General features: G+C 41.5%; 1 protein-coding gene across 1 annotated transcript in view; it reads left to right on the plus strand.

Annotated features, from left to right (window-relative positions):
* The window catches only part of ankrd10a (ankyrin repeat domain 10a), a 54,194-nt gene extending 40,921 nt beyond the window's left edge, over nucleotides 1–13,273 (plus strand). The window contains exons 4-6 of the mRNA XM_039694879.2: nucleotides 4,109–4,344; nucleotides 4,429–4,515; nucleotides 12,373–13,273. Of these exons, the coding sequence (XP_039550813.2) occupies nucleotides 4,109–4,344; nucleotides 4,429–4,515; nucleotides 12,373–12,737 (688 nt within the window). The 3' untranslated portion in view covers nucleotides 12,738–13,273. The remainder of the gene's footprint in view (nucleotides 1–4,108; nucleotides 4,345–4,428; nucleotides 4,516–12,372) is intronic.
* Nucleotides 13,274–25,529: the final 12,256 nt, after the last annotated feature.

Genomic DNA, 25,529 nt, shown 5'->3' on the forward strand with positions numbered 1-25,529 from the left:
ACTACTTTTCAAATTGTATTTCATCAACCAACATCTCATGAAAATGTTATGGGGTTTCAAATGAAAAAAATGACTTTCTGTTACAGGGCATTGATTTCATTCATGTCCACTGTAGAGAACATCAGGACATACTGTAAATCATGTTTATCAGGCATTCTGGGAGACATAACAAGTGAATATGTAAATAAATGATACGTCAATATTCTTATGACATATTAGATATTATTATTAAAATGTTGCTTATTATTACTCCAATTCTTACACTTCTTTTTTCATTAAATGTTGCTCCAAGAACACATTAATGTGCAAATTAGATACAGTGATACTTTGCATTGAATGGGAATATTAATTTATGCCAATTTTACCCATATATTGCATAAAGTAAATTGGTGTATCAATTAATTCCGTTATATCTTTCATAACATAGTTGAGAATCATCTTTATACAAATTTTAGTTTAGAAAAAACCCTGAAACCTCAAAATGTATTGGTGATAAAAAAAATCCCATTGTTTTTGCCTACACATATAACTGTATGTCATTTAATTTTAACAACTGAGTCCTGGTGTCCACTACAGAGGACAAAGTATTAAATATTATGAATAAAATATAATTTTTCAAAAAGGTTTTTTTTTTTTTTACCATTTGTTTATTATGCTCTAAACAATGTGATGACATGAAAATAAAACTAAATTAAAAAAAAAAAAACTTTCTGGGTCTCAGCTATTGTTGAAAACTAAAAATATTACTAGCCTATTTCTCAACTGTCTCAATACAGAGTAACTATCCTCAAAATCTTTATTATTGTTATTATTATTATTATAGTAACAGACTTTGTTAGATAGTACATGACATAATCCAACACAGTCTGTTACTATAATACCGGTTATGATGTTCTGGCGCTCGTTGTATGTGTGTATGCAATGTATTTTTCCCCTCGGGGCTTGCCGTAGATGGGTCGTGCGCATTTGCTAGGCTACTGGAGTGTCGCGGGTGTTTGGAGATCTGATGTGTGGTATAATAAAGTGTAGAAGAGTTCAAACTGCTGTTTATTATTTATTCAAACTGCTACCCTTACACCTTGAAGGTTAAGTTCTCCTGCGGGCTATTTTCTCCAACTTAAAACGATACCGTGACTAGGCGCAGTTGCGCATGAATTGTCTATGCACGCGCGAGGTGTCTAGAAGATTATGCGTATGACTTAAACGCTGGCAGACAGAGCAGCAGTTGTAACTTGTAGGCAGGTATATTGATCATTAAATCAGAATTTTGTTGTCTTGAACTATTCATTCAGTCATATGCATTCATTCATTGATTTATGTCACTTGTTTTAAGTCATCTAAAAAAAAAATAAAAAAAAATAACCTCGATTAAGCAGCCGCTTAGTTCGCTTATGCCTCGGGCCGGCCCTGACCATAAGTTTAATTATGTGAAGTCCTGCGAGCCTTCGAGAAAAGCCTATACATTTACATCTCCTCACACGCAGTATAGCCGGCTAGCGGAAACTCCTTCTTTGTGTTTACGGGTGTGACGTAATGACGCAAAGTCATGCTCGAATTTCCCGCGGAAACCCACCAGTACCACTGGAATTAAAATCATTATTACAAGCTAACCGTTTTGAATCTAGCTATGGCAAGCAGATAGTTTTGACCACTGGCAGAATATGTTTTTTTTTTTAAATAATTATTTTGGTTTATTTTTAACTTAAAGTTACGGACAGCAGCTTTAAGAATTGTCTGGCATTGTCTGATGTTTTGATTAAATGTTTCTGGAAGATTAAAAGATTTAATCTGACATACTTGGAAGCATTTAATTTTTTATTTTACAGTAAAGGAATGTTTAAGCAGGAATGTGTGAATGCAAACCAATCATAACTTTTTTGAAAAACTGTCTTAACTTGTCTGTTCTGAGGCATTGTCACATGTAGTTTTTTTAATACTTGTTTTTAATGTAAACCTCTTAAAATATAAAGGGAGAGACAGATAGGTAAAACCGAATTCATAAATGAACCAACTGCTGACCCAAATGTTATTAAAATGGTCACAAGTGTGTTAGATTTGGGGGTTTTCCAAATGTAAATTAAAAAGTGGAAGACAAAGGAATTAAAAGGATCATTTTTAACAAGGCACCATTAAAAGGCTAGGATCAATCTTTATCTTATATACCAGTATCAATGTCACACAGACTGGGCTTAAAGGAATAGTTCACTTAAAGTCCCTGTAAAGGCAATTCTACAAAAAAATTCTAAACACATTATAAATGTTACAAATGTATTGCTAAAACATGTTACAAAGACTGTGAAGTACTGAAATACGGAGTTAGACCATTCAACTGTTTTTCCGCCATTGCTATTCTACAGATTTTTTGCGCGGGGCTAAAACAGGGCTCAGAGACGCACTGGAGCCCCTGAGCTCGTGGACACGCCCCTACTTGATGACGAACTGAGGCCACTGAGGCTGATCTCTCCCCTAACAATAGAGCACATTCGGCATTCGCCGCTCAATCACGAGATACTGTCAGTATTATTAGTAACTACAGCCTACAGTTTGCTAGCTAGCTATGCCTTCAACACGGAAATGCATAGGCTACTACCTGGATGCGATCATGTACAAAACAGATTGGTATCTTTATTTAAATTTCCTAAAAACGATCACATCAAGAAGAGGTTGATTAATTTTGTGTAGAGCCAACCTTGATGAAGAGCTGAGGATCACCGCCAACACCCTGCCTCTGTAGTGATCATTTTACACAGGATCGTTTTATAAACTTTCCTCAGAGACAACTGGGATTCACTGATAATCCGCTGTTACTGGTCAACGGGGCTGAAACGACTATCTTCCGCCTCAGCGTTCATCTTCCCGTCCCAAAAGCAGTATCACCTAATATCACCGTCGACAGCTTTCCCGCTAGTGGGCGTGGTTTCAGCGCAGTCAGCAGACACGCCCCCAGCGTTTGAGAACAGAAATAACTGATTTTGAGTAAATGATGACAGAATTTTCATTTTTAAAGTCCCCATGAATTCAAAATTGACATGCATACTTTGTTTGCCTAAATTGATCATTTTGTGGTGAACAATTCATCCAAGTCAATCCACACAAAAAATGTTTTGGCTTCATAATCTTTAATCAAAATCTGAAAATTCCCCTCCCCTCTGCATTGGAGGACCTTCCCTGATGACGTAGGTTTGACGGTTTGGGTGTCTGCCTAACATCCGTAACCATGCCCCTCCAACTGACAGTAGACAGGCTGCCTGTGCGTGAAGGGAGAGATGGCAAGTAGTGAGTTACACGCAGGTTACTATCATAATTGCAGCAGGAATAGCAAATAAAAATAGTTTTATAATTAGTGTTACACCTACTTTTCTAGATCCAATCAGGTGCTAGTTGGAAAAAAAAATCCACGCCCACTATTTTGCCTCATTTAGTATTCCGTTTCTCTCGGAAATACTTCACAACACTGGAGAAAATTAGTTTGCAACTTCCGGTTCACGGGGACTTCAAGTGAACTTCCTTTAATCTTATGTCCATTTTTGCAAAATGGCAAACATTTATTTTTAAACCATATAGAATGTAATCTGATTAAAATTACTGTCTAAAACATCTTTTATTAATTTAACACGTTGGTTCATGTCTGGATTCTCGTTTAAGTGCACACGCTGCATTTGGAGATAAATGTTTTGAACGTTTCTGTAACTTTCTAATTAACTAAGGTTAGTTTGTTCTGGTTTTAGCTACCTCCTGAAACAAAGATGGACTGCCTTCAGTACTTATAAAATTACAATTCTCCAAATCATCATGAGTATTAAATTTGTATCAAATTGTTATATTTTGATCACAAAAATTATGTGATATATTTTATATAACATATAAATATAACAGATATAAACACATATATTTTAAGTCAACAAAAACAAATGGTCCCAGAACAATAGTATTTCCTGCTGCAGTGTGTGAATAAATAATTTTTTGGGCCTTTCCAAAAACTAGCTTATAGAATAAAAGGTAAAGTCTTTGCAGCCTTAAATTTTAAATGGTAGCATAACATTAGCATAACCATGCTAATCGGACAATTCCAGATCTGATTAATCATCTTTTTTTACTCACTGTGCAGCTTGAGGAATGCAAATGGTTTGACAGCAGCTGACCTGGCCCATGCTCAAGGCTTCCATGATTGTGCTCAGCTCCTCTCTAACGCACATAACCAGCTAAATAAGCTAAAGGGATTTGCTCATAATGGGACTGACCACATGCACATCCAGGGCCACAGTCTTCTGAATGGGACAGCCAATAGGAAAAGATTTCTCGATTGCACAGAGCCAAACCATGCAAAAAAAGCAAGAACTGAGAGTATGTAAATAGTCTGTGCAAAACATCAATTCTAATCCAAGGAAAACCATGTTTTCCTGACAATATGGTATGTTTTTCATTCAGGCACAAATTTCTCGGTGAAGACAAACAATGGAATTGGAGAGGAGCTTGAGAGTATGAATGTGGAAACAACTGCTGAAAACCAATCAGGTGGGACTGGATCTTCTCCACCAATCTCTATTGACTTTGAACATCATGAAGACAGTGTTTCTTTGAGGAACTCCCCCACCCTAAAAATGTTGGAGACATCCACATCCATGACTTCTGTTCCTGGCCCCTGGCTATGGATAAACTCTTATGCTTATTTATGATGGCCAGGTTATCAACAAGTTTCCCCAGTCTTATAAACAAGCTGTCAGATCGAAAGACTGGGATAATATATTCTTCAATATATCTGCAATATAATATTATTTGAGATGAAATGTCAATTTTCCCTAATCTAAAAGCATTTAAGTATGCGCACATATGGGGAATTTTACTTTTAAGACAAAGCAGCTAGTATCATACTGAAAGACACGTACAGAAGAGTTGCTAGTTTTCTTGGCTTTATTTCCATGAACTTTTGCCATATATTATGTATATGGTCATTCTAAGTCAATTTTGTAAAAGTAAATTAGCTTACTGTTATCTTAAATGTAGGCTTGTATGTAATAAAACTTCCAGCAATATACAGTGGGTACAGAAAGTATTCAGACCCCCTTAAATTGTTCACTCTTTGTTAGATTGCAGCCATTTGCTAAAATCATTTAATTTAAGTTCATTTAAATTTTTTCCCTCATTATTGTACACGGCACCCCATATTGACAGAAAAACACAGAACTGTTGCCATTTTTTGCACATTTATTAAAAGAGAAAAGCTGAAATATCACATGGTCCTAAGCATTCAGACCCTTTGCTCAGTATTTAGTAGAAGCACCCTTTTGATCTAATACAGCCATGAGTCTTTTTGGGAAAGATGCAACAAGTTTTCACATCTGGATTTGGGTATCCTCTGCCATTCCTCCTTGCAGATCCTCTCCAGTTCTGTCAGGTTGTATGGTAAAAGTTGGTGGACAGCCATTTTCAGGTCTCTCCAGAGATGCTCAATTGGGTTAAAGTCAGGGTTCTGGCTGGGCCATTAAAGAACAGCCACTTGTTGTGAGTTGTTGTGAAGCCACTCCTTCGTTATTTTAGCGGTGTGCTTAGAGTCATTGTCTTGTTGGAAGGTGAACCTTCTGTCTGCCCAGTCTGATGTCCAGAGCACTCTGGAAAAGGTTTTTGTCCAGGATATCCCTGTACTTGGCCGCATTCATCTTTCCCTCGATTGCAACCAGTCGTCCTGTCCCTGCAGCTAAAAAACACCCCCACAGCATGATGCTGCTACCACCATGCTTCACTATTGAGACTGTATCGGACAGGTGATGAGCAGTGCCTAGTTTTCTCCACACAAGTTCTATCTTGCTCCCATCAGACCAGAGGATCTTATTTATCACCATCTTGGAGTCCTTCAGCTGTTTTTTTAGCAAACTCCATGCGGGCTTACATGTGTCTTGCACTGAGGAGAGGCTTCCGTCAGGCCACTCTGCCATAAAGCCCTGACTGATGGATTGCTGCAGTGATGGTTGACTTACTACAACTTTCTCCCATCTCCCGACTGCATCTCTGGAGCTCAGCCACAGTGATCTTTGGGTTCTTCTTTACCTCTCTTACCAAGGCTCTTCTCCCCCGATAGCTCAGTTTGGCCGGACGGCCAGCTCAAGGAAGGGTTCTGGTCGTCCCAAACGTCTTCCATTTAAGGATTATGGAGGCCACTGTGCTCTTAGGAATCTTAAAGGGATAGTTCACTTTGAAATTAATTTTTGATGTGTTTTAGCTTACCTCAATGGCATCCAAGATGTAGGTGTTTTTGTTTCCACAGTTTTTTCAATTTTGATATTTTTCGGTCAAACCGTTGTCGTCTATCAATCATACACTGGAGGCTAAGGTGGTCCTCCCTCGGTTCACCTCAAAGAGCATGCACAGAGAAGTCAATAATATGAGGGGAATAATATGAAGCCATACTATATTATAATGTGAGATAGAAATTAATATTTAAGTCATTCAATTCAAGATCACGTAAACTTTTCCCTCCGCTGCAGCTGTCAGTAATTCTCCATTCAGCATTCAAACAAACAGCGCGTCGACTCGTCAGTCATTCTCCATTCAGCAAACAGCACAGCGCGCCGTCCGTCAGTCATTCAACGCGTCACGTTCGGCAACGATAAAACTCTCTCCAAGATGATTAAATGTTAATATTATACTTAATCTGTAGATAAAGCTCTTTGGTTTCGCATAAATTGACTATCTTGCAGTAGTAGGCTACCTCAATCATGTTCCTTTACCGCGTGTCTATCACAACATTGGAGAGCACTATTGTTCTTCACGTGCACAGTAACTGAAATGTAAAACTGTTAAAAGAAAAAGCTCAATAAACTATTGCATAGATAGATAATGTATAATTATCTAATAGATAGATAACTGTATAATACACTATGCATCGATATGTATTTCCTTTGTGCTTTGAACTTTTCAATGCGTAACTTAGTCTAAACAGAGCTGCGCGTTGTGACTCATGTTGCCTCAAGCGCATCATTTAGCGTTCGGGATGCGCATAAGTGCTGTGTGCAGCACTCTATTATTGGGGTCTTTCATAATCATATCATAATACTTTTGCGAAATGAAAGATTATTAATAGTATTTTTTGTTCTGTTCTATCCTATCTATCATATGTTGCTGCCTCATACAGCTGTGCTATACATTTGTGGTAGGGGTGTAACGGTACACACAAATCACGGTTCGGTACGTACCTCGGTTTTAAAGTCACGGTTCGGTACGTTTTCGATACAGCAAAAAGAAAGAAATGCCAGAGAAATTTCCTATTTGTTTAAAGAAAAAATATTTTTAAATAAGTGTGAGTTTTCCTAGATCTTGAAACTTTCAGGTTTATAAATATAAATTAGGTTACACCCCTAATTTGTGGTAAATATATGTTTTGTTAATTTTATAGACTATAAAATAATTGATCTTTTTGATTTTTATCTTGTTTTTCATGAATGTATTTTACAACAATACAAAGAGCAATGTGTAACGTTTTACCAGATTTATTGCTACACTTATTGTCTCTTATTTTTCCCCCACTATTTTTTTTCCACTAAATGTTCTGATTTTATAAAATTATGAAATTTAAAATTAGTTACCCACTAATCTAGTTTATAATATAATTTTTGTCATAGGTTATGATATTTTTTTTTTCTTTATAAGGAAGCTGTCTGTATTAAGTATAGATTGTGTTTAACACACAAAAGAGTGATTCAGTTCAACAAACAGTTATAGAAATTCTACTTGATTTTTTTTTAAACTGCGTTGGTAACGGATAGGTATCAGTCTTTTTTATTTTTTTTATTAGGCCTATTGTTATTAGCTAAGTATACGGAGGCATCTGAGGCAATAATATTTTTGACTCATGGCTGAAGTTAAGTTTCTCCAGCTCTCCCCAGGTTAGCAAAAAATGCATCTCAAAATGCATCAGATTGATGCTTTAAAATATGGAATATTTAAAAATTTCTTACGGGGGAGCATGCCCCCGGACCCCCCTAGAGGGGTAATATCCGTTGCGTAGACACGCAACGATCACTTCCGCCGCATGCGCAGACCGAAGCGATTGTGCCGTCAGATCAGTTTGACATGGCTGTGTTACACGAGGTAAAAACGATATAAATACTGCTCATTTTCTCACATAAACCACTCGTTTCGTGTCTTAGGCTATAAATGTGTACTTTCATTTACAAGTCATTCAATCATGTTTAATTTGGACTTCTCTGTGCATGCTCTTTGAGGTGAACCGAGGGAGGACCACCTTAGCCTCCAGTGTATGATTGATAGACGACAACGGTTTGACCGAAAAATATAAAAATTGAACATACTGTGGAAACAAAGACACTTATATCTTGGATGCCCTTGAGGTAAGCTAAAACATATCAAAAATTAATTTCAAAGTGAACTATCCCTTTAAGTGCAGCAGATTTTTTTTTGTAACCTTGGCCAGATCTGTGCCTTGCCACAAGTCTCTGAGCTCTTCAGGCAGTTCCTTTGACCTCATGATTCTCATTTGCTCTGACATGCACTGTGAGCTGTAAGGTCTTATATACACAAATCTGCCGGCGCAAACTCTATGGGCGCCGCCATCTTGCCTACCGCCATTACTGCGGGCCTGCGAAGTGTGACCGTGACGGCCCTCTAATGATATTTCAATGAAAGCGGATCCTGCTTATGAAATAAAATGTCTGGTTTACATTGGGTAGCCGGTAGATGATGTCAGGCAGTGGCCAAAACTTACAGATAAAGGTAATTTATTGACAACATGTGTTAAGGTAAAAATGCATCAGCCTAATGTAATGTAATTAAAACCAAGCTGTCATAGATGTGTTGCTAATATCATATGTTCACATGCCAACTGTCCCGATTAAACACTGCCCTACAAAGTCAAGTCACATTTATTTATATAGCGCTTTTCACAATACAGATTGTATCAAAGCAGCTTCACAGTGATCACATGAAAGTAGTACAAACACAGATCAATAATAATGTTAAATATTAAATACTAAATAACCCCGACTAAGCAAGCCAAAAGCAAGCCAAAAGCAAGGCGACAGTGGCAAGGAACCAAAACTCCATCAGATTGGATGGAGAAAAAACCTTGGGAGAACCCAGGCTCAGTCAGGGGCCAGTTCTCCTCTGGCTTACATTCATATTGTTTATATATAAATATCCAATATAAATATTGTTTATATACAAAGGCAAAATGCACTAACTACGCAAACAAAGAAACAGAGAAAAATGCCTTTAAAGTTTTTATACCAGCCAGTCAAACATGTTATGGATAGATTATGTGGTAATGCATATCTGAAACGGGACATAATTTAACCCAGATATTTTTTCACAAGAAAGAACACATGTCATAAAGCCCATTACAATTCTTAACTCATTTTTGACCAAATGTGTAGTTACTTTGCCTTTGTAGGGCAGAATAGACTGCTACTGATCTAACCACTGACTACACCAGCAACACAACATTTGAGAATGATCACGACACCGGTCATAATCCGTCACAGCCCACACGCGCATCAGACCATACAAACTCAACATCCAGCCACGCAAGAAAACATTAAATATTACCGAGGTAATAAAATGCTGATGTGATTTGCTGCCCGAAAAATATTTCTGATTATTATTAATGTTTTCTTTTTAAAAAGTCAGGATTCCTTGATGAATAGAAGATTCAAAGTAGATTTATCCAAAATAAAAAATCTTTGTAACATTAGAAATGTCTACGTTCACTTTTTGATTACTTTAATGCGTCCTTGCTGAATGAAAGTAGTATATTACTTTCTTTATTTTTTTCAAATATAGCGTATGTTACAAAGGCTTTTTATTTCAGATAAATGCTATTATTTTTAAGTATGATTTGATTTTGTGTAATGTGACTTTTTTTTGTGTGAGCTTAAAATCCGATTTACAATTAAATTGTACATAAATAGGTTAAGCAAAACAAATGTTTAAACTTTTGTGTTTTTAAAAAAAAAGAACATTTTAAACGCATACTAACCTGAAATGACATATACTGTTTGATACAGTACAAATATTTTGAGTCTCTTATTTTCCTGTAAAGAACACTTGTCCCACATTTTTCTCTGAAGTTGGCTATTCACAAGTTGCAGACAACTATTAGCCACGACCAGTTGCAGCAATAAAATATATGTTCTTACAGGTATTCAATATTTTATTAATAATCTGGCATGCGATGAGCTTTAGAACCTAAATTACAGGGCATTGATTGAAGGTCAGAATTACACGAGCTCCGGATGGATTGGCCAGATACTGCATACCATCGCAGATGAGCTCATCACATTAAAAGGTGTCGTGAGGTTTTCACAGGCAGTGAACTCGTACCATAATGTATCAGTAACAATACAGAGAAAATTGTTAAAACAGCCAACCACACACAACACGCTCTTCCCGGCATCACTGGACATACGCACTGTAGCAAATGCAACATTTAATAATTTACATAAAATGTATTTTAAGGCCAATTTAGCTCAAAGGGGATGATTCATTGGTTTACAATGAATCTTAAACGAATCACTATTGGAACCGAGCAAATGACTCGTTTAGAGTTCATTTGAACGGGCCGAAATTATAACCTTTGCAAGGATATAAATACCCAATCTATAGTGAAACACTATGTCTTAGCAAGGTCACTTTAGATCGAACAGTACAAGACATTAAATGTGCAAACACGACACAAGGCAATTATCTTTTCAAATACATGGAAGACTTTATTAGCTATTCTAAACACAAAACTAAGGTCTAAACAATCACACACACATTCATGCAGTCGCGGGAAAGGGTGAGCTGGAATGAGTTTTCAGAGATGCACTTTGTAAGGCACCTGAACGAACCAACAAGCATTAATTTAAACCTTCGTTTCTTAGAGAGGTTATTCTAGTAACATTAAAGCACCAGTTCAGTTAGAGTCTGGAGTACTTGCTTGTCTTTGCGTTGCTTAGGGAATTCCCTTTGTCGTGTTGCGTCGAAGGGGTTTCTACGGTGGCCGAGAGGTGCAAAACAAATCACAATTATGAAAACAAAAAAACAAGTCAGAAAACACAACGACAATTCAGAAAACAAAATAACAATTCAGAAAACGCAACAACAAATCTGAAAACAAATTAACAAATCAGAAAACACAAAAACAAATCTGAAAAATTAACAAGTAAAAAAAAAACAACGACAAATCTGAAAACAAATTAACAAGTCAGACAAAACGGAAAAGGTAGGTATGTGGCGAATGGAATACTGATCGCTGATTGGACGAGACATCTGTCAATCAAGACATTCAGGCAGAAGAAAGATCGATTCGCGTGTGCATGTGTAAATATTAGCTGTATCGTCTAGGCTAGGGCTATTCAATTTGGCGGCCCGCGGGCCAAGTGCGGCCCGCCAATCATCTCCATTCGGCCCGAGAGCACTCCAACCTCCCCCTTGTAACTCTGGAATGTGGGTGTTTAACTCACATAGGTTCCGTTGTGTTTGGTTCGCTTCACACACACACACACACCCCACCCCCCCCCCCCCCCCCCCACATGAAACAGCACATGAGTTAAATATATGAGTGTCACAGCAAAGGGTCTGAATACTTAGGACCATGTGATATTTCAGTTTTTCTTTTTTAATAAATGAGCAAAAATGTCAACAATTCTGTTTTTCTGTCAATATGGGATGCTGTGTGTACAATAATAAGGGGAAATAAACAAACTTAAATGAATTCAGCAAATGGCTGCAAGACTGCAAAATAACAAAGAGTGAAAAATTTAAGGGGGTCTGAACACTTTCCGTACCCACTGTATTTCACAGTGAATAATTTACTGATTTTTAGGATATTGAATTCCATATAGATGATGTTTACAAATGAATAAATGCATAGGGTAATATTTAGCTACATAAAAGATTTCAAATGCAAAGTGCTTGAATTCTGTTGAAATGGTAAAAAGGTTTTTTTAAACATTTAAGGCACTTTTTTTTCTTTTTTCTTTTTTTTTTTTTAGATAGTGGGAAAAAAAAACATTCTAGATTTGATCACTGCTAACTTTTGCAGTTAGGTGTTCCAGTGCATTCCACACACAAAAAAAGCTACCCCTTTTCACCCTGTGACCATTTGGAAGGGAATGGTCTGCTTGATGACTTGTCATCTTGTTAAAACCTGTCATGCAGCTGACGTAAAATAAAGGATCGGGCTTAGGATACCCATACCGATCAGTTAAGAAAATACTTAATCAGCCCCGATACCGATCCTTTTTCAACTACAATGTATTTGTAAAATGTTTTTGTTTCTGACTCGAGTTCATATGTTCATACTTCTGACTCAAGTTCATATGTATTCAAGGCCATTTGTTCATCACTTTCTGACGCATTTCTTGTTTTAAATGACAGATGAAACCATAGCCACATGTTTGAGGAATGGTCATGGGCTGCAGAACAGTTTCACTGTCAACAGCTTCGCCACAAACGGGCAATGCTATCAGTCCCCTTTCATTCCAGCTGAATCGAGAAACGACATGTGTGGCTCACTGCACCTTAATGATAGCCCAAGCAGTGTATCTCACCGGCCTGCATGGGGTGCTTTTCTGCCTGACTCCGGTGAAAATCTCCACTATGGACACTACCATGGTTTTGGAGATACGGCAGAAGACCTGGAAGATGCAAGCAGCTGTCGAGAGCACACTACAACCGTGAAAGTAGAGCAGCACTATGACCAAGAGGTTCTCAGTGCCGTGCAGCTGTTCCATGGATCATAAAAGTGAAAATTATATCGGTCCATTTAATTAGAAGTCGTCACGGTGGCAGCACTATCCTCCTTAAAAAAATTAAATCTTGCACCTTAATATAGGCTATAATACAAATTTTTGTTTGTTTTTGATAAAGGGGAAAATCTTTCTACCAAAGGGGAGACATTTGTATTGCATTTTGTATCTGACCTAAGGTATTTATTGAATTATGATTTGAACTCAACCTAGCTATCTGGGTTCATTTCTTTTTTTCTCTCTTTAATTCAAGTTTAGAATGTACAAGGAGTTGATTTTTTTTATGTGGATTAATTGTTAGTTTGTAACGTTAGTTTTGTGCCAATGAAAACCAGCTTTTTGGAAAAGGAGAATTTAGTATATTATTGTTGTATGCATGTCAGTGTTTTGCTGAGAAACAAAGCTGACATGCTGACTGTGAAACAGTGTTGTTTTTTGAAAAAGAAAGCTGAAAAAAATGTATGACATTCCTTTGTTTATATTTCTACCCTGTGTTATGATTTAAAAAAAGTAAAACACTAAAAAAGCTCCTTTCATTGCCATTGTTCTTCTTTGAAATTGCAGAATAAAATGTAAGCTATTATTTTAAGGTCGGCCCAGAAGAGAAGCTCACCTTGCCATATGTGGCTGATTTTCTTGAAAGAGTAAAGTTTACGACATTTTCTTGCATCTACTTCTAGGAACTTTGACCTTAACCCTCGGTTTATTTCTGACATACATCAAATAAAATGGAAACTTAACACTGCATTTAAAATGTTTTGTTTTCAAATATCATACCGTATTTTAAATAACGACTGTTCGTATAAATAACAAAAGGTGAAATTTGATTAGCAAACTGTTGGGGAACACTAGGTTCCTGCCTCACGTTTTTGGACACACGGGTCACCGTCTTTTGCGTCGACCCAGAGCCGTTAAATATGATAAATACGTTAAATACGTCATATTTAACGGCTCTGCGTCGACTTTTACTGCGATACGTACATCGTCATTAGCGCTCCGCCTTTAACAGATGGATCTTCGATTTTATTCTTTGTAAAAGGGGGGGAGACATTTGTAATATGTGAATGGTCTTATATATAACAGCCTACATATTAACTTGCAAATATTACATTTGTATATTATTTAAATGGTACAAGTTAAATATACAATCTCTACATTATTAACGAAGTTATATAGACTGTTAATAATTTACTCCCCCCCCCCCAACAGGAAAGTGGTATCGTCTGTAATTCCTCGTTGAAATGGTTGAAATCCTCCAAGCCGAGCCGAAAGGCGAATTTGAGTCGATGACCTTTTAAATGGAGAAAACTTAAAAGGCACATATTATTGGAACAGATATATCTCAAAAAATTGTATCTGATAATTGTACGGTTTAAGCAATGTCTATTCCAGCGTGAATGCGACTTGTGAGGGATTTTAGCTAACAGGGAACGTTCCCAGAACATTCACTAACGTTCTTTAAAAGTTGTGTAAATGTTAGGACAAAACGTTATTAAAATAATGTTTTCGGAACGTTCATATAACGTTATTAACGTTCTTGTAACGTTGAGAGAAAACGTTCTTAGAACAACGTTCTTGGAACGTCTTTATCACGTTATTTGTATTTGATGAACGTTCTCATTACGTTGATAAAAAACGAATCGGTTACCTAACGTAACCTCGGTTCTCTCTAGATGAGGGAACGAGTATTGCGTAAGCTAGCTTACGCTACGGGAAAGATTCATCTTTGCTGAGAAGTTGAAGCCAAAAAATTATTCCATAATTTTGTAATCATTGTCAACGCAGTCTCTTCTGAGGTAGACCATGAGCGGGCTAGCTAGCGGCTCATTGGTTCGCTCAGAGAGAATGCACGAACCTATGGGAGAGCGGCGCTGAGTCCGCGGCCAATGAGCGGACGGCGCTCGCTTACTGCGTCACAGCCCGCCAAAAGGGGCGTGGCTACAGTGTATAAAGGTCGCTCTCCCAGCTCGTTCGTTGATTCTGTAGCATGAAGCGAAACGCTAGTGGCGCAAGCACGGCCGGGAACGCAATACTCGTTCCCTCATCTAGAGAGAACCGAGGTTACGTTAGGTAACCGATTCGTTCTCTTACGAGAGGTTCTCTCGTATTGCGTAAGCTAGCTTACGCTACGGGAACACCTGGTCAACGCCGTGCGCGCTAAGTAACCACTAAGCATCCCAGGGGAACACCGGGGGAATCTATAAGTGGATGAAGATAATACGGCGGCCAACATAGCGGCCGTTATCATCTAGTGCAAAAACGCCCAAGGCGGCCGGCGAAGGCGGGCCGTGATGTGTAGGCTAATGCATAAGCACATAGGGGAACACAAGGGGTGAGCCGGTTGTGATGGAACTCCCGATAGTGCGGCTTCTATAGGAGGGCTGTGAGTACTAGACCGCCAGAATTTTAGCCTGTAAGGCTGGAACTTCCAAGTTATAAAACTGACAAAAGTGGAGGGGGAGGCCCATCCCGCAGCCACACAAATGTCGTGGATGGAAATCCCGCAGGACCATGCCCACGATGAGGCCATGCCTCTGGTGGAATGAGCCCTGATGCCCAGAGGGCAAGGCAGGTCTTTAGCGGCATAAGCAGAGGCAATCGCGTCTACTATCCACCTGGATAGGGTCTGTTTCGAGGCGGCTAGTCCCTTGGTGCGGCCACCGAACGACACAAACAGCTGCTCCGAGCGTCTGAACGCGGCAACGCGTGTAGTGTACACTCTGATAGCCCGAACCGGGCAGAGGCGGTCAGCGTCACGTTCGCTATCGGATGCAGGCAGCGCCGATAGAGAGATCACTTGCGCCCTGAAAGGGGTACCAATCGCTTTTGGAACATAACCGTGTCTAGGCTTTAGAATGACTAAGGAGTCACTCGGTCCAAACTCTAGGCACGCGGCGCTCGAAGACAGCGCGTGAATGTCCCCCACACGTTTTACTGAGGCGAGAGCCGTCAGAAGAACGTTTTTTTACGAGAGGTATTTTAGCTCCACGGACTCAAGTGGTTCAAACGGTGGGGCTTTCAGAGCTTCTAGAACTGTAGAAAGATCCCAGACCGGCACCGTAGGGGGCGAGGGGGGTTCATCCTTCTGGCTCCCCTGAGGAAGCGGATGATTAGCTCGTCTTTGCCCAGAGACTGGGCGCGCCGGGGTTCAACGAACGCCGCGACGGCTGCCACGTAAACCTTAAGAGTGGATGGGGACCTGCCCTTATCCAGCATCTCCTGAAGGAACACTAGCAAAGACGAAACCTCGCACGTCCGTGGGTCCAAATTCTTGTCGGTGCACCATTTGGAGAACACAGACCATTTTGCAGCATAGAGCTTTCTGGTAGAATCCGCTCTGGCGTGTTTGATCGTGTTCAAAACCCCTTCTGGCAATTCGACGCGTAGTCGTTGGTCACCCATGCATGAAGCGCCCAGCGCTGTGGATGGGGATGCCAGATCGAGCCGCGGGCTTGAGTGAGGAGATCTGTTCCGATTGGAATGGGCCACGGGGCTGTCTGTGACAGCCGCGTTAGCTCCGGGAACCAAATCTGATTCTCCCAGCGCGGGGCTATGAGGAGCACCGAGTGGCGTGAGTCCCTGATTCTCTGAATGACCTGCGGTAGCAGAGAAATCGGGGGAAGCATAGAGCGGGCGGCGGGGCCAATCCTAGGCTAGCGTGTCCTCGCTCTTTGAAAGAAAATTGGGCAGTGAGCGTTCTCTTCTGACGCGAAAGATCTATCTCCGCTCTGCCGAATAGGCGCCACAGTGTTAGGACTGTTTGAGTGTGCAGGGACCATTCTCCGGGGGAGACCAGGTTCCTGGACAGCCTGTCTGGACCGTTGTTCAGATGGCCCCGCACGTGCGTCGCTCTGAGCGATAGCAGGTGACTCTGGGACCACAATAGGATGCGGCGTGTCAGATGAAGAGATTCTTGGATCTGACGCCGCCCTGACGGTTGATGTATGATACCACGGCCATATTGTCGGAGCGAATCAGGACGTGGTGACCGTTTATGCGCGGGAGAAAGCACAGCAGCGCGTTCTCGACCGCGATCATTTCCAGACAGTTTATGTGTAAGGAACTCTCGTGGCTCGACCACTGGCCGGCGGCCGGTGAGCCCTCGCAAACCGCTCCCCAACCCGAGTTGGATGCGTCTGTCGAGATAACTTTCCGGCGAGAGAAGGTTCCCATGGTAACGCCCCTCTGAAACCACTCGCTTACTGCCCATGGCTGCAGTGCAGTGATACATGTCTGAGTAATCCTGACCATCTGGCGGCCCGTCGTCCACTCGTGGTGGGATACGCGGCTCTTTAACCAGAGTTGAAGGGGGCGCATGTGCAGAAGACCCAGCTGTAGCACAGCGGAGGCTGAAGCCATATGACCCAGCATCCTCTGAAGCGATTTCAGGGATGTATGGGTACCCATCTGAAACGAGGCGGCCAGTCGCTGAACACGGCGCGCGCGCTGTGTGGATAAGCGAGCCGTCATCGTGATAGAGTTCAAATCTATTCCAAGGAACGAAATAGTTTGACTGGGCTGGAGAGAGCTCTTTGTCCAGTTGACAGAGAGTCCCAGCGCTTCCAGATGGTTGAGGAGAACTGTGCGGTGCGACAGCAGCTCCGTCTGGGAATCTGCTAGAATCAGCCAGTCGTCCAGATAATTCAGTATGCGCAGCCCCTGACTTAGCAGGGGGGCGAGCACTGTATCCATGCACTTCGTGAACATACGGGGTGCTAAGGATAGGCCGAACGGGAGAACGGCATACTGATAAACTTGGCCCTCGAAGGCGAAACGTAGGAATGGCCTGTGATGAGGGCTTATCTGGATCTGAAAATAGGCGTCTTTCAGGTCTAGAGAGATGAACCAGTCCCCCTGGCGGACGTGCGCGAGGAGTTTCCTGACTGTGAGCATATTGAACGGTCTCTTAATGAGCGCTTTGTTCAAAGCCCTGAGATCTAAGATCGGCCTGAGGCCGCCGTCTTTCTTGGGAACCAGAAAATAACGGCCGTAAAAACCCCGACTCGGTCATAGATGGTGGGACTCTCTCTATAGCGCCCTTCTGCAGTAGCTTGGCTATTTCTAAGCGAAGCGTGTTCATAGCAGGCGGCTGACAGTGGATTCGAGCCGCACGCGCGAGCGTGGCGGGCGGCGACGAAACTGTGATCGATAACCATTCTTTATTATGCTAAAAACCCACGGGGAGATGCCGGGGATGGCTTCCCACGCTTCGTAAGCGGTTGAATGGCGATTTCGCCCTGATTGCTGCACATCGCGGGCTGGACACTGTGTGTGGGCACGCTTGTAATGTGGGTGGCAACGGGACTTACACTCAGAGAGGAGTTTTATGGGCCGTGTGACAGAGCGGGCAGAGGGGGGACACGCGCACGGGCTCGTGGGCGTGCTTATGTTCTCTGCTACTGGAGCGGAAAGTGCTCGCTCCGTGAGAATGGGCTCTGTGAGACCCTGGGCATAAGGTGCTTGTGTGTGTACGTGAGCACATGCTTGTGGGCACATTTATTACACTTGAGGCTTTTATGCTCTTTTTGTGAACTCTCTGGGTAGCCGTGAAAACGGCATTTAGACGCTCGCAAGCGGGCAGGGAAACCGGCTTGTTTGTGGCGGTAAACACTACTGCAGTCAGCGGTGAAACGGGGACTAACAGTGGGCGAAGCTTTTACGGCGATCCGGCCGCAGCGGGAGAAAGCCGTCCTTTTCTCAGCTGTGCTAGGCAGACTTCAGTTGATCGGGCCTCAGCGCGATCTTGGGTCGAGGCCCCCTGGGAGGAGGCTGTCTGCGGCGGCTGTCTGAGCGAGAGCGAGGGCGGCCGCCCTGTCTACGCTGGGGCTGCTGAGCTTGCTGAGGCGGGCGCTGCTGAGCTTGCTGAGGCGGGCGCTGCTGTGGGGTTCTGGCAGGAGGCTCGTGAGAGCGGCCTGTCGAAGAACTAGAGCGGCGGGGCAAGAACAGATTCATGGCCTGAGTCGCTTTCTGTACCTCGGAGAAGCGGTCAACGATGCCCGTGACGGCAGATCCGAAGAGCCCGGTAGGAGATATAGGCGCGTTGAGGAACAGGGCGCGTTCTGAATCTCCCATATCGGTGAGCGTGAGCCACAAGTGTCTCTCAGTGACAACGAGGGCGGCCATGCATTTTCCCAAGGCTTGTGCGGCGGCTTTAGTGGCGCGAAGGGAAAGATCCGTCGCGCTTCTCAGATCCGAAAGGATGGGCGGGTTCCTACCGCTGTTCGCCATCTCGCACAAGATGTCGCTCTGGAGCGCCTGGATGGAATGCAGCGCTGAGGCGGCCTGTTCGGCGGCGTCAAAGGCGCGGGCAGCATGGCAGTATAACCCATCTCGGCGGCTCCGTCCACTGAGCGAAACGGACCCCTCGGAGCGGATACGAGCCGAAAGAGGGGCATTCCAGGATTTAGTGAGCTCGAAGTGAAGCTCGGGCAGGAATGGTGCAGCCCGGCTGCAGGCGGGGGCCGGGCGCCGGTTCGGTGGTTGCTCGGGGGGAGGAGACCACTCGAGACCCAGGCGGTAGATGGCCTGCGAAAGGAGGCGCGATAGTTCCTCCTCGATGCCGGCGCGGGTCCCCGCAGACTCTCTCGTCGATGAGCCGATCGACGACCAATCCTCGCTGTCAGAAGGGTGCAGCGAACAAGAGTCCTTCTCATCCGCGGTGTCGTCGGAGGCGACAGAGCGGCCATTCGGCGGCAACTGTAAGTCCGGCAGGGGCGGAGAGGGAGAGCGGTCGGTGGGCGGCGGCGGCGGCCCACATGGATCCGCAGGGGGCTCCGGCGGCCTCTGGGAGCGGCGTTTCTTCTTCCGCGGCGAAGTGAGAGGCGGCGCGGGAGCGGTTCTGACTGCCTGTAGTCGAGCCCGCAGGGAAGACGGAGGCAGGTCCTCGCAGTGGTCGCATCCTCCGTTGGCGAGGGCGAGCTCTGCGTGTTCCACTCCGAAACAGAGAACGCAGAAGCGGTCTCCTTCCTCGAGTGAAGAGCGGCATGAGCCGCAGGAAATTCGAGGCATCTTGAAAAAGACGCTCGGCTCTTTTAGGAATATGGAATAGTAAAAAGGATACGCGTCGGATGGCGCTAGCTTGCTGGGCGGCTGAAGGTGGCAGACGGCCGGCTTCCTCAGACTCCGGAGCTCGCTAGACGGTGCCTTCTCAACGACGGCGGCTTCTTCCCAGGACAGCGGATGCGTGTAGCTCGCTGAATGAATAAGAATCAACGAACGAGCTGGGAGAGCGACCTTTATACACTGTAGCCACGCCCCTTTTGGCGGGCTGTGACGCAGTAAGCGAGCGCCGTCCGCTCATTGGCCGCGGACTCAGCGCCGCTCTCCCATAGGTTCGTGCATTCTCTCTGAGCGAACCAATGAGCCGCTAGCTAGCCCGCTCATGGTCTACCTCAGAAGAGACTGCGTTGACAATGATTACAAAATTATGGAATAATTTTTTGGCTTCAACTTCTCAGCAAAGATGAATCTTTCCCGTAGCGTAAGCTAGCTTACGCAATACGAGAGAACCTCTCGTAAGAGAACGTTCTTAGAACAACGTTATCGGAACGTCTTTATCACGTTATTTGTGTTTGATAAACGTTCTCATAACGTTCCAGCAACATTATGCTAACCTTAGGATAACGTTCTAACAACATTATGCTAACGTTCCAGCAACGTTCTGCAAACATTAAGACACCGTTCCAGCAACGTTAAGCAAACTGGACATTTCCACATTTTTAGAACATTTTAAATTAACGTTCCCACAACCAAAATGGAACGTTAGAAAAACGTTCTCAGAACCTAACTTTGTTAGCTGGGTAAAAGGTGAATAATAAAAGAAAACTACGAGGAGCTGTTGTTTACTGCTCCCGGATGTACCAGCCCAGCTAACGAAAACACGTCCCCTGAACGTCCACTGCGAACCTCCCCTTAACGTCTTCGTGTAGGGTTCTTTCATAGACATATACACTAGACCTCACCTTGGGGTTCTAAGCATGCGTCAAAACCACCGCCATCTTGGAACAGGGGTCTTGTCATAGGAAGTAGCTAGGTAACGCTGCTATCTCTGCCTTTACTTCGAATTCATTGATGGTGGCGGACTTTTGTGCAGCGTATGAAGTTCATGGATGAAATCTGAACTAGGAAGAATGTTTTAAAAAAAAAATTCTTTCTGGAATCAATGATAAATTCATGTCTGACCGTTGGAACAAACCAAAAAAACAAGAAAAATCGCATTTATGGTGATTTTATTTCCGTTAGACCTGTGTCTACTACATTGACGCTGATGCATTAAAGTGGAGGGGCTCCCCTGTTTCAAGATGGCGGCTCTATTGACGCATTCGTTCCAATGAACTGCCGTAGCCAATGAACTGGTCTAGCGAACGTTATGAACCGGACCAAATGCGAACGTTATGAACCGGACCAGATCCGGACCTAATTAGAGACTTCTCCGTGAGGTTGTGGTGCATCGCGGTGCATTTCGCCGCCAGAACGCTAGGGGGGTTCGCGAATCTCTTTGGTTCCGTGCACCGCGAGCGAAAGAGAGAGAATGTTGTTTTTGCAGCTGCCAGCTGGAGCTAATCGACGTTGAATAACAAGACGACACAAACTTTATCCCCACAGAATCAACACGGATGTCCAGGGCCCGCTCCACCCATAGACAGTAAAATAAAGGTTCCACCCGAGCTGCCATAACGATACCTGTTCGAAATGACTTGAAGGACTTTTTCAGTCTCCACATGGAACTGTGCTATGGCAGGATATAATGTGTCCCGTGGCAGACTTGGTTAGTACTGTATTATCAATGATGTAACCGTGAACATTGTATTGAAAATAAACAACAAACTGTGTTTCAAAACAAACGTTGATTTATTGATTGATTGAAGTTTATTGCGAGCAAAAAAGAAAGAAAAGAATATAGACATATATATTAACAATGAAATAAAAAAAAACAGTTTATTTTTAGATTAATTCTTTATTTACTTTCTTTATAAGAGTATTATAATTATCAGAACGAGGGTGCAAATGTTAAAAATAGCGCTAATAGCGGGAGGGGGAAACCGGAAAAGCTACACTCCTGAATTGATGTATAATCTGACCAATCAAAGCCCTTGCTGTCTGCGTCGCCTCGACGCATAGTTACAAATTTTTGGAGGTGCACGTCGAGCTACGACGGAGGGGTCGGAGAGGGGTTTGCGTCGACGGATAGGTGTCTGCGGGGGTACGCCGTCGATTCGACGCAGAAGCATAAAACAGGTTTTAACGTTAATGAGAAATATCTAGACTGGATTTTTTTAAAAATAAAAATTAAGAAAAGTTATATTTTGTATCAGACATCCTGAATATGACATCCAAATATAAATGAAGTTCTGTTAAATGTCGTCTTAAAAAGAAGAAAGAAAGTAATTTGTTTTGTGTTTATTTTGACCTTAGTTTCCTAAAACTGACCTGACTCCCTTGTTTATTTTGACAAAACCCAAACAGACTTCAAGAGGATCTTCCAGCCGCGGTGTTAGCGGTGCACCGTCAGAAAACAATATCATGGTATGGAATGCAGTGATATTTGGGTAAGTAATACTTCTTGTGAAAATATATGTGCTGTGAATTAAACCAATTAATTATATGTCAGATTAACTTTTCTGAAACCCCAGCAATTTTATGTCGTTCCTGGACACCTGCGAATTGCATAAACAAAAGAGTGTTCTTTTGAAAAGATCACAAATTCGGTGTTTGTCTCTTGAGCATTTGTTACCTGTGCCTGTTTTCACACTGAAACTGAAAGCAAATGATGACGTGGTGGCATTATTGTGGTTATCCAAATGTTTCCAATTTAAATGTTTTTTTTTTTTTTAAATTACAGCCCAGAAGGAACTCCATTTTAAGATGGTAAATATAAACATGCACTTCTTGAAATGCATAATTTCTTGTCATTCAAGGCATGTATGCTATGTATTTTGTATTCATGCTTGTTTTAGGTACATTCAAATTGACAGTAGAATTCACAGAAGATTACCCAAACCACCCACCACAGTTCAATTCATCTCAAAAATGTTTCATCCTAATGGTATAAATAAAATAATAATAAAAAAAGAATGAAAAAAAAAACAGAACAATAACTTATCTTTAATTGTTTTTAAGTATATATCTTCCAAATAAGTGTATATTTGTACTTCACAATTACAAGTTTATATCTTGCATGTCAGACTTTATAAATAACAATTCAGACTTTTTTTTTTTTTCAAATTAACTGAATTCTACTGAATTTTTTATTCTGTGGTAGCAACAAGCTTCCATAATATGGCAGTTTAATTCTGCTGCCTTACGAAAGCTACTGCTGCTTTGACATGTTTTAACCACCACTTTCTCTTTCAATGATACCTTAGTATTTGAAGATGGAAGTATATGCCTTGACATCCTACAAAATCGTTGTTGGAGTCCAACTTATGATGTGTCATCAATTCTTACATCATTCCAGGTAAAACATTGTAGTTGTGGATCCTTTTTTACCATTATGAGTAGTATCATTCAATCCAAATCAAAACAGCTTGATCAGCTTTTTTTCCTCTGTTGTTTATCCTCAGTCTTTGCTTGATGAACCAAATCCAAACAGTCCAGCTAACACCCTAGCAGCTCATCTTTACCAGGAAAACAAGCCAAGCTATTGTCGAGCAAAGCTGGAGGGACAGCTGACCTTACGCTGCAGAACACAGAACTTTGTGTGGTTAGAGTTTAGTTGAGTGAACTGTGAGGAAGTTCCTTTTTTTCTTTCTCCTCTCTCTGTCTCTCACACAACTTTCATACTGTTATAATGCACTTTACACAAATGCACTTTCCATCCTTTTTCCCCTCGGAGAAATTGTGCTCAGCCAATATAACTTGGTCAATTTTCTAACCATACATTGTGTTAACCTGGACTATATGAGGATATATGCAGGGGCCAATTTTTCAAGAGGAAGCAAGGGCCGGCCTGCCCTCATTGAATTGGTCTTGACTCAATGGGAACTGACCTTCAAGTGATCCTACTATGATATTTTTGTGTGTTCTGTTACATGCCTGGAAGTGTGTGTGTGTGTGTGCGTGTGTGTTTTCATGTTATTGAATGCCTCTTGTACTAAGTTATTGTAAGACTGGAAAACTGGAACTCAGTTTTGGTCATCAGTGCCTTCTGAAGACAAATGGCATTGCTCACAGATTAACATTTGACACACTACCCCCTCCACATCCTCTCTCTCTCTCTCTCTCTCTCCCCCTCTCCCCCTCTCCCTCCCTCTCCCTCCCTCTCTCAGTCAATAACATTGAAAACTCTCACAAGAATATATATGTTTTTATGTGAATGATAATCTTTAAGAAGTGTTTGATATCATTTTGAAAGTCTCAGGGTGACTGGTAATAATGTCTCATTTCCAAAGAAGTAAAAGAAAAGGTAATAAAGGTTTTAAGAACATAGAAATATCTTGCAAACAAAAGGGTGTGTCTTTGAGTTAAAGGGTTAGTTCACCCAAAAATGAAAATTAAGTCATTAATTACTCAACCCCATGCTGTACCAACCCCGTAAGACCTTCGTTCATCTTCGGAACACAAATAAAGATATTTTTGATTGAATCTGAGAGCTAGATCAGTCCTAGATAGAATGCCTAAGGGACTGATTAACCTGAAGAGGGCAGCACTCAGACGTTTTTACACCATATATTTGAAAATCAAAACACTTTATACTCAATTGTCAAAAAATGTACTCGAATCAATGAACAGCATTTATGAAGCTCCATTCTTACAGATCAATAACTAAAAAAAGTTGTTTTGGTGTTTGGTTACCCTTTAAACAATCAAAATCATCTTACAAATACATATCTTCAATATCAAAACAATTTAAGATTTTTGTAAACACAATAAATAAATAAATAGAACATAAAATATCACAGAGGTCTAATGAGTTATCAAATTGTGTATAATTTTGAAAACCTCCAATGCTTGTCTTGTTTTATATCTTTCAAAGCTTTATTATACAAAGTTTATTATACAAATGCCCATAAGTTTCAAGTATTATTTTTTCACCATCATGATCAGGAAGTAACTCATAGAAACTAATAACTGAAACTATATACAATTATATTACACAAAATCAATGTTTTAAAATGCTTATTGTACTGTAATGTAGTATCATAACATGTAGAGAGTAGGACGTTTCTTGCTCAATAAAAGCTGTTTCATGTGTCAAATACCCTCCAAATTAAACCTAAGCTCCGCCCCTCACTTGCTGGTGAAAGCCGATAGAACGTTCCATTGCAACACCAGCGCCCAGCAGCAGCCCTACGCTTCCGCCATTTTGGAGTGAAAGCGACTTGGCAGTATACATTAGTCCAGTAAAAAAAATAAAATAAAAAATATATATATATATATATATATATATATATATATATATATATATATATATATATATATATATATATATATATTTAGTCCAGTACAGAGATCATTTTTAGGTTGAAATAATTAGGCTAGGTGATTATTTTAACTCACAACAGTTAACTTTATAGCAGTTAAAAAGAAGTTGCTACTTAACCGGGCTTTTACCCCCACATAACAGGGAAGTCAAGGATTTAATTCATGATATTACTAGTAAGAATAAAGTGATATCAGTTCATAAAGTTATAATAACATTAGACCGTTTCCCGGCCGGGAGGTAGGCCTATATAACGTTACTTACAAAAATGAGTTATCAATTAAATAAATTAATTCAGCAAATAAATGTTGTACTAAAATGTAAATGTTTGACAATATAGCCTATAACAGCAATAGAATAGCTCT

This window comes from Pimephales promelas, chromosome 6 (assembly GCF_988280905.1).
Source record: "Pimephales promelas chromosome 6, fPimPro1.hap1.1, whole genome shotgun sequence".
Lineage (NCBI taxonomy): Eukaryota > Metazoa > Chordata > Actinopteri > Cypriniformes > Leuciscidae > Pimephales > Pimephales promelas.